Consider the following 14,592-nt stretch of genomic DNA (forward strand, 5'->3'; position numbering starts at 1 on the left):
ATAAAATTGAAAATAGAAAATAAAAAATATTTATTAGCAAATCCTTAAGTTGCATGTATTTCAATTGGAACCCGTTGATCATGGTTGTTAAACTCTCAATTTTATTAGTACGATTTTACGATTTTTTGCACTGAAAATCTTTACGATTTTACGATTTTAAAATTGAATTGTACTCGATTTTATGATTTTACATGTCAAATATCCTCTTACGATTTTACAATTTTAACAATATACATAAAATATAATTAATGTTCACTTCTAAATAAATGCCAAGTGCCTTAATAAAATTAATTATTGAATAAGACAAAATTATTAATTCCACTTATTCCAATCTTGTGTAATTATATTTTTTAACAACTTTTGATTGGTTCAAGATTTTTTTTTTTTTTTTTTTGTAATCGGTTTGTTTAGTATGAGTATTAAATTATAATGGAACAAAATTAAGAAGAAAATTAAATAATATTATCTAATATTTGATAAAAAAAAAAAAAAGTTATTATGTGAGGTTATACTATCCTATATTTGATTGACAAAATGGTATTACTTTGTATTAAATATTACTTTGCATGGAAGATTAGTAAATTGTGTATTCATTGAGTGGAACTTCTGGGAAATGATGCAAATTAAAAAGGAGAGCACCTTGGTAGTGGCTACCAAAACGGAACTAAAAGAAATTGGGCAAACTAAGAGTCATAAATAGAATCGAAAACGAGTCAAGTCGTTAGCAAGTTGCTTAGTGTTTGATTTAATAAAATTTTATTTAAGTTCGTTTGTTAATATAAATAATTCAAATTTTAACTTATCTAAAATTTAATTTGTAAAAGCATTGAGTTTAAACTCAATAAATCTTAACTCATAAGACTCATGAAAAGTCTCGATTAGAGTTTTATGAATAATTTCGTTTGTAAATATATTATTTAATATAAAATTATCAAACTTTAAATTTATTTTTTTAATAGAGACTACAAATTTTAATCTCTAATTTGAAATTCTATCTAAGATTGGGGTTTAATCCCCAATCTGTTTCTTCCTTTTCCATTTTTTCTTGAATCTCACCTCAATCGTCTCCCTTATCTTCATTGTCGCCACCTTGTTCATTTGTTGTTCTCTCATTTTTTCTTTACTATCTCATTTGTTGTTCTCTCGTTTTTTCTTTATATTTCCAAAACCTTGTTACCAGCTCAAGCTGAACTCGCCAAAACCTTAGTGAGCTTGAGTTTAAGCTCGACTCGTTAGAAGATAAATGAGTTACTTGCAAACTAAGCTCGAGCTTGACCAATGTAAATCAAGCTAGAGTTTCAATAGATTTTCAAGCTCGATTTGAGCTTGAGCTCAATATTTTTTTTGCCTAGTTTAACTCAGCTCGACTGTATTGTATCCCTAGTTATTAATCTCTAATGTAAGACCTAGTTTTTTCTTCTTCTTTTTTTCTCATAATAACAAAAGTTCTCTAAATTATAAATGAAACTCCTATAGCATAAGTGAAATGCCCCTGGGTAAAGAAATCATCTAATTGTGATACTTTTTTAAAATTTCAACGTAAGTTGTAAAATAAAATAAAATTTCCAAACATGATATAGATCGAAACCTAATGAATCTCAATAAAATCATTGACAACCCAAAATTTATACATTAAGGTTCAATACTACAGTAAATATATGGGATTTATTGCTTGCTTGCAAGTAGTGAGAGCATCTCCAATATATAACACCAAATTTGACATCATTTCAGTGTTAAATAATAGTTTACATCAAATTTTTGTTCACTCCAACATGCTCAACAGTAAAAAACATCTTTAAAGAATATTCTATAAATAATTTTTTAATTAATATTAATTTATTTATTTAACTTGAAATATTATTATTAAAAATAATTAGTCACATTTTATAAAAAAAATAATAAATACTCTCATAATTATTCTACAAAATATGTTATTCTAATTAATTTTCCAACTAATTTTTAATTAATAATTTTCACCTAACTTTTATCAAACTAATTGTTATCCACCTAATTATTTATCCATCTCATTTTTTCAACTTATATTTTAAATCAAATTAACAATTTTCCCATAAATGTTTTTTCTCACTTAATATTTCAACTAATTTTCTCACCTTCTTAATTTTTAAATGATAGCTTAGAATTAAGTATAGAAAGCATTTTATTTTTAATTAAGCCATGTTGTTGTTGTTTTTTTATTTAATTTTTTTTCTATTTTCATCATGTATTTTTAATTTAAGTTAATAGAAATGTTATTACTTTTTATTATATTATTGATTTTTTGCATTAAGAATATTATCTTTCTATTAAGTAATTATTGAAATAAAAAATTTTCATATACATAAACAAAATTAGTTCAATTCATTTTATATTAACATGGTATTTATAATATACATTAAATATATTTAAGATTATACTCATTTTATAGATCTTAATAAAATATTTTCATCGATATATATTTTTTATAATAATTTAATTTATATTTATATTTATATTTATTAATCAAAATCTATAAAATAAAGCAAGAAGTTTTTGAAAATATTTCAAATGTATGAGAGATATATTTGGTTTCAATGGATGGGATTAATTTTTAGTGTATATGGATTGCTGAGATTGGGAGATGAATGTATCTTCTCGTCTATTGACTCCTTACTCATTCCTTTTGTCTTTCTCTCTCTCTGTCTTTTTCTCTCTCAGAGATGTATCATATTCTCTCTCTCTCTCCCACCCACCCACGCCAACAATGGGAAGGGCAACCAACGAGTGGCGGCGACGAGAGGCGACAATAGACGGTGTGAACAACGAGGGTCGACTGGTAGGGGCGACCGATTGGGGAGAGGGGTGAGAACTAGAGAGGCAGGCGATAATGGGAGGGGGTGCGACAGCCGATGGTGGTGCTCTTTAAGGTGGTGGGGACGAGACGATGCGAGCACAGAGGGAGGGGCGACGAGTCGGTGCAAGCACAGAGGGGGCGACTATCAACGATGCTCACTGCGGTGGTAGGGCAAGGAGAGCGACGGTCGGCGAATTGTGCTCTTTGGGCTGTGGGTTGTTTCATATAGAGTATGGGAGATAGTGAAAGGGGGAGAGAGAGAAAATGGGGGATGGCGGAGGAGATGAATTGACAGTAGCGACAGCGAATCTGGTCCGATGGTGGCCGAAGGGGACTGATGCGGTAGATCTGAGAGGTAGAAGAACATAGGGATGTCGATGGAAGATTCACGAAAGATTTTGAGAGAAGAATACTATTGTCGGAGATTCTCTTGGGCTTATCCGTAATCCATCTTCCCCATCTTGCTAAATCTGCCTGTGTTTTTTGGGATCCAAAAGGTAAAAAAGAAAAAAGAGGAAGTAGAATGGGTTTAAAAAAAAAAAGTAAGTTTTTCCCTTCGTTGAGCTGCATGGCTTGAACTCGGGCTGAATGAGCTCCATCTCCCCATGCCTTTGTTAGGTACCCAAACAAGAAAACTCCCATATCTTCCTCCAAATTTTAATGGTTTTTTCTTAGCTTAAGAGGGGTGCTTTTTTTAGGGAGCTTTTTACACAATTTTGGATGTGAATTTCGCATCTTTGAGGCTTTAAAGTTTCAGAATTTCAGCTTTTGCAACTGTTTCAGATTGGGTTATGTGTTGAATTTATGTTCAGTTTGCTAGCGTGCATGGTGATGCTGCGTAATTTAGATCTTTTTTTAAAAAATTAATTATATTTCAATCTGTGAAATTTTAAAATTTGTGATTTTCTTTTCTCCTTTGTTTGGATGAAAGAATTTGTTGATCGATTTGCCTTTTCTTTTTTGGCACATTTGGTGCCAATGAAATTTTGAGAATGTGAGGTTGATGTTGTGTTTATTTGATTTGATGAGAATCTTTCATTGCTTTGGAATCCTTGCAAGAGTGAACTAATGAGCTTTATAGTCAAAATTAACCAAAAAGAATAATTTTGGACGATGCGTATGAACTTGATTAATGTTCCTTTATTTCTTTATAATTTACAAAAAATGTGATATTTAGTTCTTTGGAATTGAGGATGAATTAACAGTTAGAATTTTTCATTGATGAATTGTGTTCTTTTTGTGATTGTTGGAGAAAGTGAACGGCCTGGGGTGAGGAGAATTTTTCCTTTGATTTCTTCACTTAACGATACTTTATCTCCTCAGTTTGGGGATATATGTAAATATATGTAGTTTTATATTTCTAGATCTCTTTTTCCTTGGCTCTTCTCCGTTGTCTTTGAATTTTATCATTTGTGCATATATATATGTGTAAGTGTGTGCATATTTTTAAATCGTATTGGGTTTTTGGTTTTTTTTTATTTATTTAGTTATTTTCTTGCATTTGTGGTTCTCTTGGTGCTGCATACGGTAAGAAAAGAGTAAATGGGATAAATGTTTTTTTAAAAGAAATCTTTTTTTTAAATATGTATAATTATTTTTTAAAAAAAACCAAACAGTGTAAGTTACCAGCAGTATAATGGATGATTAAATGTTCTTTTTATTTTAAAACTTTATTCAAATAATGATATCAAAATAAGAAACTTAATTTGAAATTTAATATTTTTATCTTTAGGTGTTAAATCTTTGATACTTAATCTATCTTATTGCAAATATTCAAAAAATATTCATTTATTTGTATTTTTTTAATTCTATTCTTATTTTATTAATTCTAGTTTTTATTTTATTATAATAATTTTTTTAATTAAAATAATATAAAAATCAAAGAGTTCCCAACCACGCATAGTCGGGGAACTCAAGGTTCAAGAATACAAGAGTTCTTGACAACTCACAATCGGGAACCCAAGGTTCTTCGACCTCGAACTAGGGTGCCCCTCCGTTGATGGTCGTGGCTGCTATGGCCGTAGTAATGTGTGTTTGTGTATATAAATGTATAGGTGTGTTTGTGTGTATATAGATATTCGGTGTGTTTGTGTGTATATATATAGGTGTGTAAAGTTTTAACTCACTCTTTTTGATGTATAACAATATAATATTTGTTTTTCTTATGTAGTTATAATTTGATGTCAGTAGCACTAACTAATGTGCATTTTAATTTTAATTTTTTTAGATTGCAGAGTATTGGTTGTTGTGCATTATTTGATATTTAACTTTTGTTTGGAATTGTAAAATACAAGCTAATATTTAATTGTAAAATGTAGGTTGGTATTTAATTGTAGAATACAGACTGAAATTGTAGAATACATGTTGGTAGAGCACTTACTGATGCGCTTTATTATATAGATTTAATAATTTTTTTTATTATAAAACGTTAACAAGTATAAAATAACTTTATTCCATTTTTTGTTCATTGTTTATAATTTTTTTTACTTGCTTTTATATTTTGATTTGTAATATTGATGAACATTATAAATTTTATATGTTTGTTTCTTATTTGAGTTTTGTAAAGCATTTAATACAAGTTTTTTACGAATTTTAACATAATACATACAAATTATAATTATATTTTAATCTTAATATTATTTAGACCGTGGCATGGGTATACGCTAATATACATATATAATAAAAGTAATAAAAGATATAAAGGATATAATTTGTTTTTAAGTTATAGTAAGAAAGACAAAATTGAAAATAAAATCAAAAAGTAAAGCTGCGTTCTCTTTACTTTTCAATTTTGAATTTTTTGTTTTGGTAATCTATTTTTAAAAAATTGAAAATACGGTTTTTTTGTCATTTTGAAAAATTAGTTCTCAAAATAGAAAATTAGAAAACGAATTCTCTTTGAAATTTTGAAAATAAATTTTTAATAATATTTTATTCAATAAATTTGATTATTTAGTAAATTAGAAATATTTAATGTTAATTTATTATTAAAAATATATATACATTTTAAAATTAATAAATTTTGTAATATTTTTTCTCATTACAATAATAAAATATGAATAAATAAATAAATAAATGTGTTCTGAATTTAGAGTTTATTTTGGATGAAAACACTCAAAATAATTTTTTGTTTGTTTTGAGTTTTTTTTACAATTTTTTTTATTTTTAAAAATACATTTTAAAAAACAACAAAAAGAATGCGTTTTCATTATTTTAGAAAATTAAAAATGACTTAAAAATAGTAAAGAGAATGCAACCTAAATTTGGGGTTGGTGAATAGTATAATACCGAATTTAGTGTTATATTATTCATTCGACACCAAATTTGGTGATTGGAGTTTGTGTCTAACACAAAATTAGTGTATTTTGACATCAAATTGGTACTGAATTTGGTATTCCATTGGAGATGCTCACTTGCTCTTCCCCTAACCTGTTGGGTCCTTTTCATAAAAAGAGACCGTGGGGGGAGGCACTTTATATATATATATATATTATATTTAGATAAATAATTCATATTTTTATCCATCTATTGAATATATATATATATATATGCACATATGTATCCACATACATTTAAATCATTTGACTCATTTACTTGCTCAAATAAATTATTCTCTAATTTAAAATATGAGTTTATTTACTTGAATCTCTAAATATTATAAAAATATTTTGGGGGTGTTACAAGAACCCTTGAGGTTAGAATTTTGTAAGAAAACTCTGGGTTTTTGTTACAATAAAGAATAAGCAATTTCTGTTTTATGGGGTGATTTTCTTATGAGATAAGAATGTCACAAGGGTCAAATTTTAGAAATGATTTGCCTATGGTCTCGGTAGGTTTATCGGGGAAAGGAAGATCATCTTTAACCCAATAGAGGAGAAGCTTAAATGGTTCCAGGCAAGTGCCATGGGTTGTGTCCATGAGTTCAACTATATATAGCGCAACTAGATGAAATCTTCAAGTCAGAGTAGGTATTCTCATATTTCTTCAAACTAATGGGATAAGCTAATTCTTCTCATTTTCGAAAGATTGGCCATCATAATGGTTTCAATGTGTAACACTTTACATTGAGCGATAGGAATGATTGGATTAACTTATCCTGATGGGCTTACACGAAATTTTCAGGTATCACCTATCATCGAGTTACCTTAGTTCAAACATGCTTAACCTCAGAGTTCTTTATTCACATTCAATCCAAAAAGTATCTAACTAGTGTTGTTTTCTTTTTTACTATTTTCGATATATATATATATATATATTAACTTCTCTAGAGTCCCTTATTAGACCTGACATTGGACTATCGAGATATTAAATTCTCCCCCATTGAGCACATGACATACTAGTCATGTGATCTTACAACTAATTTCAGATATTCTCCCGTTTGGAGGCTTTCATCCTAGAAGCCTATCAGGAGCCGCTCATTGTTCAAACCCTCGAGTCTCGACGCTACTCCTCGCCCTCATTGGACTGCTTCCTCCAAGGGTTAACTTTGATATCGCCTATAACATTCTGCATCAAGCGATAAGAATGACCAAATCAACTTACCTTGATGGGTCTACACGAACTTTCTAGGAGTCACCCATCCTTGAGCTACCTTAGCTTAACTACGCTTAGCTCGAGAGTTCTTTATCCACATTCAGCCCAAAGGGTATCCAATTGATGTTGTTTCCTTCCTTACTATTCTCAATATATATATTAGCTTCTTTAGAGTTCCTTCATGGATATGACTTTGGGCTCTCGGGGCATTACACAATGTGTGAAGAAATGGAACCAAATTGCTACCTAGTTCGAAAGATATGTTTGATTAAGATGCGAGCGCATTCCCTTAACAACTTGAATGTTTAATTTTTTTTTCATCTTGTTGGGAAATTTGTGGGGAAAATTCTTATAGCTAGATGATGATACCATGGGAAGGAGAAGACTTGACATGTATTTCGATCTCAATGCTAATGTACGAAAGCTTGAATAAATAGTGTGTTTGGTAGTGAATGGGTAATTACACTCAATCTACATTATAGAATAGAAGAACCTATCCAATCTTGTTTTCTATTCCTCATATGCTAGTAAGTGTAGGCATTTGGCATAAGACCTTATCGACTCTATCATCAAGTAAAACAACAAAGAATCTGATTGTGTGTGTGGATCAGAAAAGGCCACCAGTTAAGATGAATGAAGAATCACAAATTGTTGTTTGTTGTTTGGCGTTATATGCTAATCATTGATCACAGGTTTGTTGAGGTGGTTGATTCAATTGATGCTTGCAATTCTATGTTACCCCTTACTTGGTTTGCACGAGTAAAGTATTTGGGTTAGGTTGCAAGCGTTAGTGGGTCGTTAGTGCTTGAGTAGTACTTTTCCCACTTAATGCCTAGAACCAAAAATCAAGCCTTGCTTAACAGGGAAGAAGAAGTGCCTAGCTTTGAATCTAAAGACTTCGTAGATCTGGACGATTCACTCAGTGTTTGTGAACAATATCTTTCCAAGGAAGGATCTAGCAAGAGAAACATTAAAAAACAAATGAAGAAGGAAAGAAATAAGGGGTTGCCATTTATGATTACAAAAAGAAGACCTTACCCACAAGTTACAAACTTATCCTTCTATTGACAACTCAATATGTATGAGGATGTTAAGAATAGGAATTACATTTTGAACAATTAGCAATTGTCGTTGTAAATTAAAAATGTGTTTGATTGCACATATTTATTATAGAAAATGTGTAATTATTACACATATTTTCTATTGAAGCAATCAAACACTCTTAACTTTTCTATGAAAAATATGTATATAGTACAAGCATTTAAAATTTCTTTCCATGAAATTCATTTTCCAAAGGGATTGAATGATTTTTGTTTTCTATCCAATCATTATCTAGAATCAAATTATAGATAATGCAATTAAACACACCATAAGTTTATTTGTTTGCACAAGAATCTCAAAACGAGATTTTATTACAATAAGACCAACAAAATTTTAAACAAGTCTTAACAAAATATTGGAAGATGAGTTTCATAAAAACTCAATACAACAGTAAAATTTGAAAATGTGTAAGCCCAATCTTTTTCTCTTCAATTTTCTTCTTCTTTGAACTTCAAAGAATTTTCTATTTATGGCCTTTGACATTCCTTCAAATATAATTGTTAATATTTCTCAAACAGAACTTATTGACAGTTTCCATTGACAATTGACAGATTATTTTAAATTTTGAAATAGTAGTTGATAATTTGAAATAATCAATCGACAAGTTTGTTAAAACTTTTGACTGTATGTAGTCTTTGTTAACAGAGTTACTCTTGAAAGTTAAATATAAAGATTATTATAATTTGATCTATTGACAATTTAGAAAATTACTTTTGTAGTTTAATAGCTTTTGGATCGCTGTGTATATGTTTTATGTGTGAGTGTTTAATATGATTTGTATTTTTATTGTTGCAATTGTCCTTTGAGAGCTCCAAAACAGAGTGCTAAGTTTATATGTAATGGAAGATGAGATTAAATGATTTGAGTGGTGAAATTAAGATGAATGGCTTAATATTTATTTCTTTTTTTTAATAATTTAAAAATATAATATTTATTTTTTATTATATAAGACGTTAAGATTTGATATCTTAATTATTAAAAACTATTGTTTTAAGTGCTTATCATGATGGAATGTTAGTGCGTGCATGAAAATGCCCGTTTTGATAAACAAATGCTACGTGAGACACATCACATTATGCTTAATAAATAAATATGATATTTAATTTTTTAACAATTAAAAAATTTGACATTTAATTATTTAACATTTAAAAAATTTGACATTTAGTTTCTTAACAATTAAAAAATTTGATATTTAATCCCTGATGTGAAAAAAAAAAGACCAAATGAATCGTCTGGGCCCAATCTCGACCCCCTCCCCAATCCCAATCTTGGCCCTTTCTTTGGGCCCAATCTTAGTCCTCATTCTGCGCCCAACTTTGGCTCAATGCCAGCCTACCACGGTATCATTGCAACCCTCATTGGGTATCCGCGCGGTCACCTCAGATTCCATCCTTATTAATGGTGAATCTCATCCTCATTAATGACGAATCACATCCACATTAATGAGAGTTTCGTTGCCACCATGTTACCACCTGAGAATCTTCACTGGTGTCGGATAGTCAGTCCCATTACATACAAACACACGATGCATATATGCAAAAGGACGTCTCCTCCTCATCTTCCTATATCAGTCAGTTCTCCTCAGAGTCAATGTATGTTTTGACCTACTAATACACTACATTTCTTTTACTTTCTTACTCACTTGAGCGTTGGAGTGCTTACAGGTGTTAACCGCCCCTCGGACGGACCTGTCGCCAGAGCCCGCGTTCTGCCGTTGCAATCCTGACGCCAATCGTTCTCTTTTGGTTAGGAAGGAACACTAAGTTTGATAAAAAAAAAAAAACCTAAATTTCATAAAATAAATAAAAAAAACCTAATTTTTTTTTTCTAAACAAATATATAAAAATTTCTAAAAAAGTGATAAATTTCATGAAACACTTAGAAATTTCACAAAAAAAAATTAAAAATTTCATTAAAAAGATCTAACAAAATTAAAAAATATATTGAAAGGGCTTATTTTGTCATTCTTGTTTAAAACCTCATTTGATAGTTTGTGAAAAAGATTTATGGATTCAATGAAATTTTTATTGTTTTTCATTTGAATTCTTGTTATCACAATTTCCATTAGTGTTTTTTTAAAGAAATTTAGTTTTTTTTTTAATATTTTTAGTTATTTTTTATGAAAATTTTAAATTATTTATTTATTTATTTTTATATTAGAGACCAAATGTTAAATTTTTTAATTATTGAAGTATCAAATAATAAATGTCATATTTATGCATTAAATCTAATTTGATTTGCCTTATTGATTTGACATTTCACGTGGTATAGTGGATAATGATTTCGTTTATTTTTAATTATAATAATAATTTAAATTAATAATTAAAGTATTAAATTTTAATATGTTATATATTAAAAATTAAATATTATATTTTTTAATTATTAAAAGGGTACAAATATACGAAAGTAAGATAAATTAAAATTTAAAATTTAATATGAAATTAAGTGATCAGTTTGGTAAGAATATTTATGCATTCTGGATAAATGAATAATGTTTCTCAATCCAAAAATTCGAACCAATCACTAGCCTTATTGATAAATTTATTCTTTGAGTACATAAATAAATCAAAAAAGACTATTGGTACATTATGACTTACACCTTGAGTTGTACAATATAGTTAGAATGTCTAAAATATTCTTCACCTTAATAGCTGAGTTGAGGTGGTAAGACGGCATCAATAGATGAGACGCATAACTAAAATATTTTTCACCTAAGGTGATGAGGTGATAATAGACAATAAGACAAGACGGTAAGACGTAAAGGATAATTTTGTAATTTATAATATATTATGTAACTCAAATTTTACTCCAATGTTACCAATAGGGTTAAGGGAAATTCTATTCGCAGCCATGTTTTTACTCTTCGCAGTCATAATTAAAATAAATTTAATAATTATTCTTCATAGCCATTATTATTACTTTTTACAGCCACTTACATTCCAAAATTACCTTCATATATCCCATACATCGCGCACACATCACCTTTTCTGCAACCACTTGCTGCCGTCCCCTTCTCTACAACCTTTGCTTCTCTGCAACCCCCACTAGCCGTGCCTTCCCTACAGCCGTCGCGTCTCTGCTCTATGCCTGGTCTGCCTTATCTCACCAAGAAATTACAGGTAATTTGTACATTTTTGCAGTTGGTTTGAACTTAGAGGTTGGAGGCGGAGAGTGCACCTCCCAGCAAGGCGGTTCGAAAGGCGAAGGTAGTGGCTCCCTGGGTTTGGAGGCGGTGGTGGCGGTGACATCCGAACACTGGGTTCGGATCGATCACCGCTATCGAACCCGGAGGCAGTATCGCCTTCGAACGTAGTTCGGAGGCAGCCCGCACCTCTGAACCCTGAAGTTCAGAGGCGCAGCCTGCTTCCGAAACCCAGGTTTCGGAAGCAGCCTAAGCCTCCGAACTCCAAGGTTCGGAGGCGCGATGGGTCAAGGTGCTTCTTGTTAATAATTTTTTTTTATCGTAATTATATTGGTAATGATTTTTTTTATTGTAATTATAGTGGTAATAATTTTTTTTATTGTAATTATAGTGGTAATAATTTTTTTTATTGTAATTATAGTGTTAATAATTTTCTTTAATATTTTTATGTTATTTTGTAGGTATGGTATGTGGTAGAAGAGGTGAAGCTTCTTCATCTTGCCAGCGTCCTACTATGTCGACAAGAAGGTGGCGGTGACCACTAGGTTTAAAGGAGGTGGCGACCTCAGAACACTGGAGTTCGGATCGGCTACTGCCTCCCCGACCACCCTTAGCACTTCCGAATCGTGGAGTTCGGAGACGGCTTGCGCTTCCGAACCCTAAAGTTCGGAGGCGTTGGGAGCCTTCGAACCGTGGAGTTCAGAAGCTCTCAATTTCCACTTTATATATAATATAATATATTACACATTTCAATATTACACATATATTATACATATTGCACCTGTATCATAATATATACATAATATATATATTACACATTGTAATATTATACATAATATATATATTACCTCGAACCTTGAAGTTTGGAGAGCCTCAGAACTAGTTCGGAGGCTCTCAATTTATAATATATATATAATATTACACATTATAATATTATACAATATGTATAGAATATATAATATTACACATTGTAATATTATATAATGTTGCACCTGCAGTGCAGGTGTAATATGTATAGAATATATATATTATGATAATAATAATAAATATTATTATTATTAAGATTAAAAGTAATCGGGAGTCTAATATTTATTTAATAAGTTATTCTTGAACTTTTAATTAAATATTTTTGTGAGATAAGATGTAAGTATATAAGTAATTGATAATTTTATAGTTAATATTTATATTTATTGATAAAAATTTATTAAATCTATATTGCATGTCATGCTTATAATTGTTAAAGGGACAAATTTATCACTTTGCAATGGCAAGTAATTCAAATGGATAATAACAATTTTTTGAACTTGTATATTTGCATTTTAATTTTCCTACTTCTTCTTTCTTTTTTGATGGTCTAATATTTATTTAATAAGTTATTCTTAAACTTTTAATTAGATATGTTAATGAGATCTTATTGAGTGAAGATGTCAGTGCATATGATTTATATATGTGTGTGTGCGCACGCGCACGCACGTATATATATGTGTGTGTTTCTATATATGTGTGTGTATGTTTGTGTATTGGGTGCATGCATGATTTTCAATATATATATGCATGTTTGTGTATATATGTGTTCTACTATTCTTATATTTTCATTTATTTTTTCGTTTTCCTATCGAATCTGTTGTGTTTTTGGTTGCATTGTCTTTGTTATGAATATGAATAGGCGGTGGGCTGCGTATGACTGGTTGAGGGAGAAAATGGCTGTGAGGGTAAAAATGAGTTTTTAAAATAGGGTTTTTTAGGTATATTAAAATATGGCTGTGAAGAGTAAAAATGTGACTGCGAATAGAATTTCTCTAGGATTAATTACATCAATAATCACTCAAATTTACATCATGTTATTGTTTGGTTATTAAATTTTAAAATATTATCTGCTGGTTACTAATATTTTAAAATTATTATTATTTAATCACTAAATTTTAAAATATTATTGACTAGTCATTAATATTTTAAAATCGTTTCTCACCAGTCACTCATTAGTCATTAAATTTTAAGTTCATGAGTGACGAATGAGAAATTGTTTTAAAATATTAGTGTCTAATAGATAATATTTTAAACTTCACTAACTAAGTAATACTAGATTTAAAATATAATGATTAATAAATAATATTTTAAAATTTAATAACTAAATAATAATAAAATATAAAATTAAGTAATTATTTATGTAATTAATCCGTCACCAAATAATATGACTCTAAATAAATTTGCCGCTCCCCCTGGTGGCTCCGGTGGCTAGGTTTCGACAGAAAGGACAATGATGACGACCATAGAAGCTACCCCACCCCTCCAACCACCGTCACGGCCACCACCGCACTACGAAACCCCTTTACGCCGCTCACCTTCTTCTTGTCCTCATCATAATCTCTACATCCACTATGTTCTCTACTCACTCAACCACCAACCCTACCTCTCCTCCTCCTGAGCACTGCCGTCGCTGGCAGGGAGCCAAGCCCGTCCCTCTCGCAGTCTCCCTTGTCGTCGGCCTCATCTTCCGCTTCGCAGTCCCGAAGCCCGCCCACCTCTCCAAGCAAGCCTGGCAGCTCCTCGCAATCTTCCTGGCCACCATGACCGGTCTAATTCTCGGCCCCTTGCCTGTAGGCGCGTGGGCGCTTGTTTGCCTCACGGTCTCCTTGCTCACCAAAACGCTAACCCTATCCGCCGCCTTCGCCGCCTTCACCAATGAGGTGATTTGGCTGATCGTTGTATCGTTCTTCTTCTCCCGAGGCCTAGTCAAGACGGGGCTGGGCGATAGGGTTGCTCTCTACTTCGTGAAGCTGCTCGGGAAGAGCACCCTGGGCTTAGCTTATGGTCTGGTGTTGTGCGAACTGCTTGTATCGCCGGCGGTGCCGAGCACCACCGCCAGAGCGGGCGGCATTTTCTTGCCTCTTATCATGTCGTTGTCGTTATCAGCCGATAGCCGCCCCAACCACGCCTCGGCCAAGAAGCTCGGTGCTTTTCTTATCCAGTCCCAACTTCAGGTCAG

At 31.1% G+C, this 14,592-nt stretch overlaps 1 protein-coding gene across 3 annotated transcripts in view; it reads left to right on the forward strand.

The window, feature by feature from the left end:
* The first annotated feature begins 13,840 nt into the window (after positions 1–13,840).
* The window catches only part of LOC127803423 (dicarboxylate transporter 2.1, chloroplastic-like), a 79,955-nt gene continuing 79,203 nt past the window's right edge, over positions 13,841–14,592 (forward strand). For all 3 annotated transcript variants that reach the window (XM_052339632.1, XM_052339630.1, XM_052339631.1), the window contains exon 1: positions 13,841–14,587. In XM_052339632.1, coding sequence (XP_052195592.1) covers positions 13,985–14,587 — 603 coding nt within the window. In that variant the 5' untranslated portion in view covers positions 13,841–13,984. The remainder of the gene's footprint in view (positions 14,588–14,592) is intronic.

The sequence above is a fragment of the Diospyros lotus genome, chromosome 6 (assembly GCF_014633365.1).
Source record: "Diospyros lotus cultivar Yz01 chromosome 6, ASM1463336v1, whole genome shotgun sequence".
In the NCBI taxonomy this organism is placed as follows: domain Eukaryota; kingdom Viridiplantae; phylum Streptophyta; class Magnoliopsida; order Ericales; family Ebenaceae; genus Diospyros; species Diospyros lotus.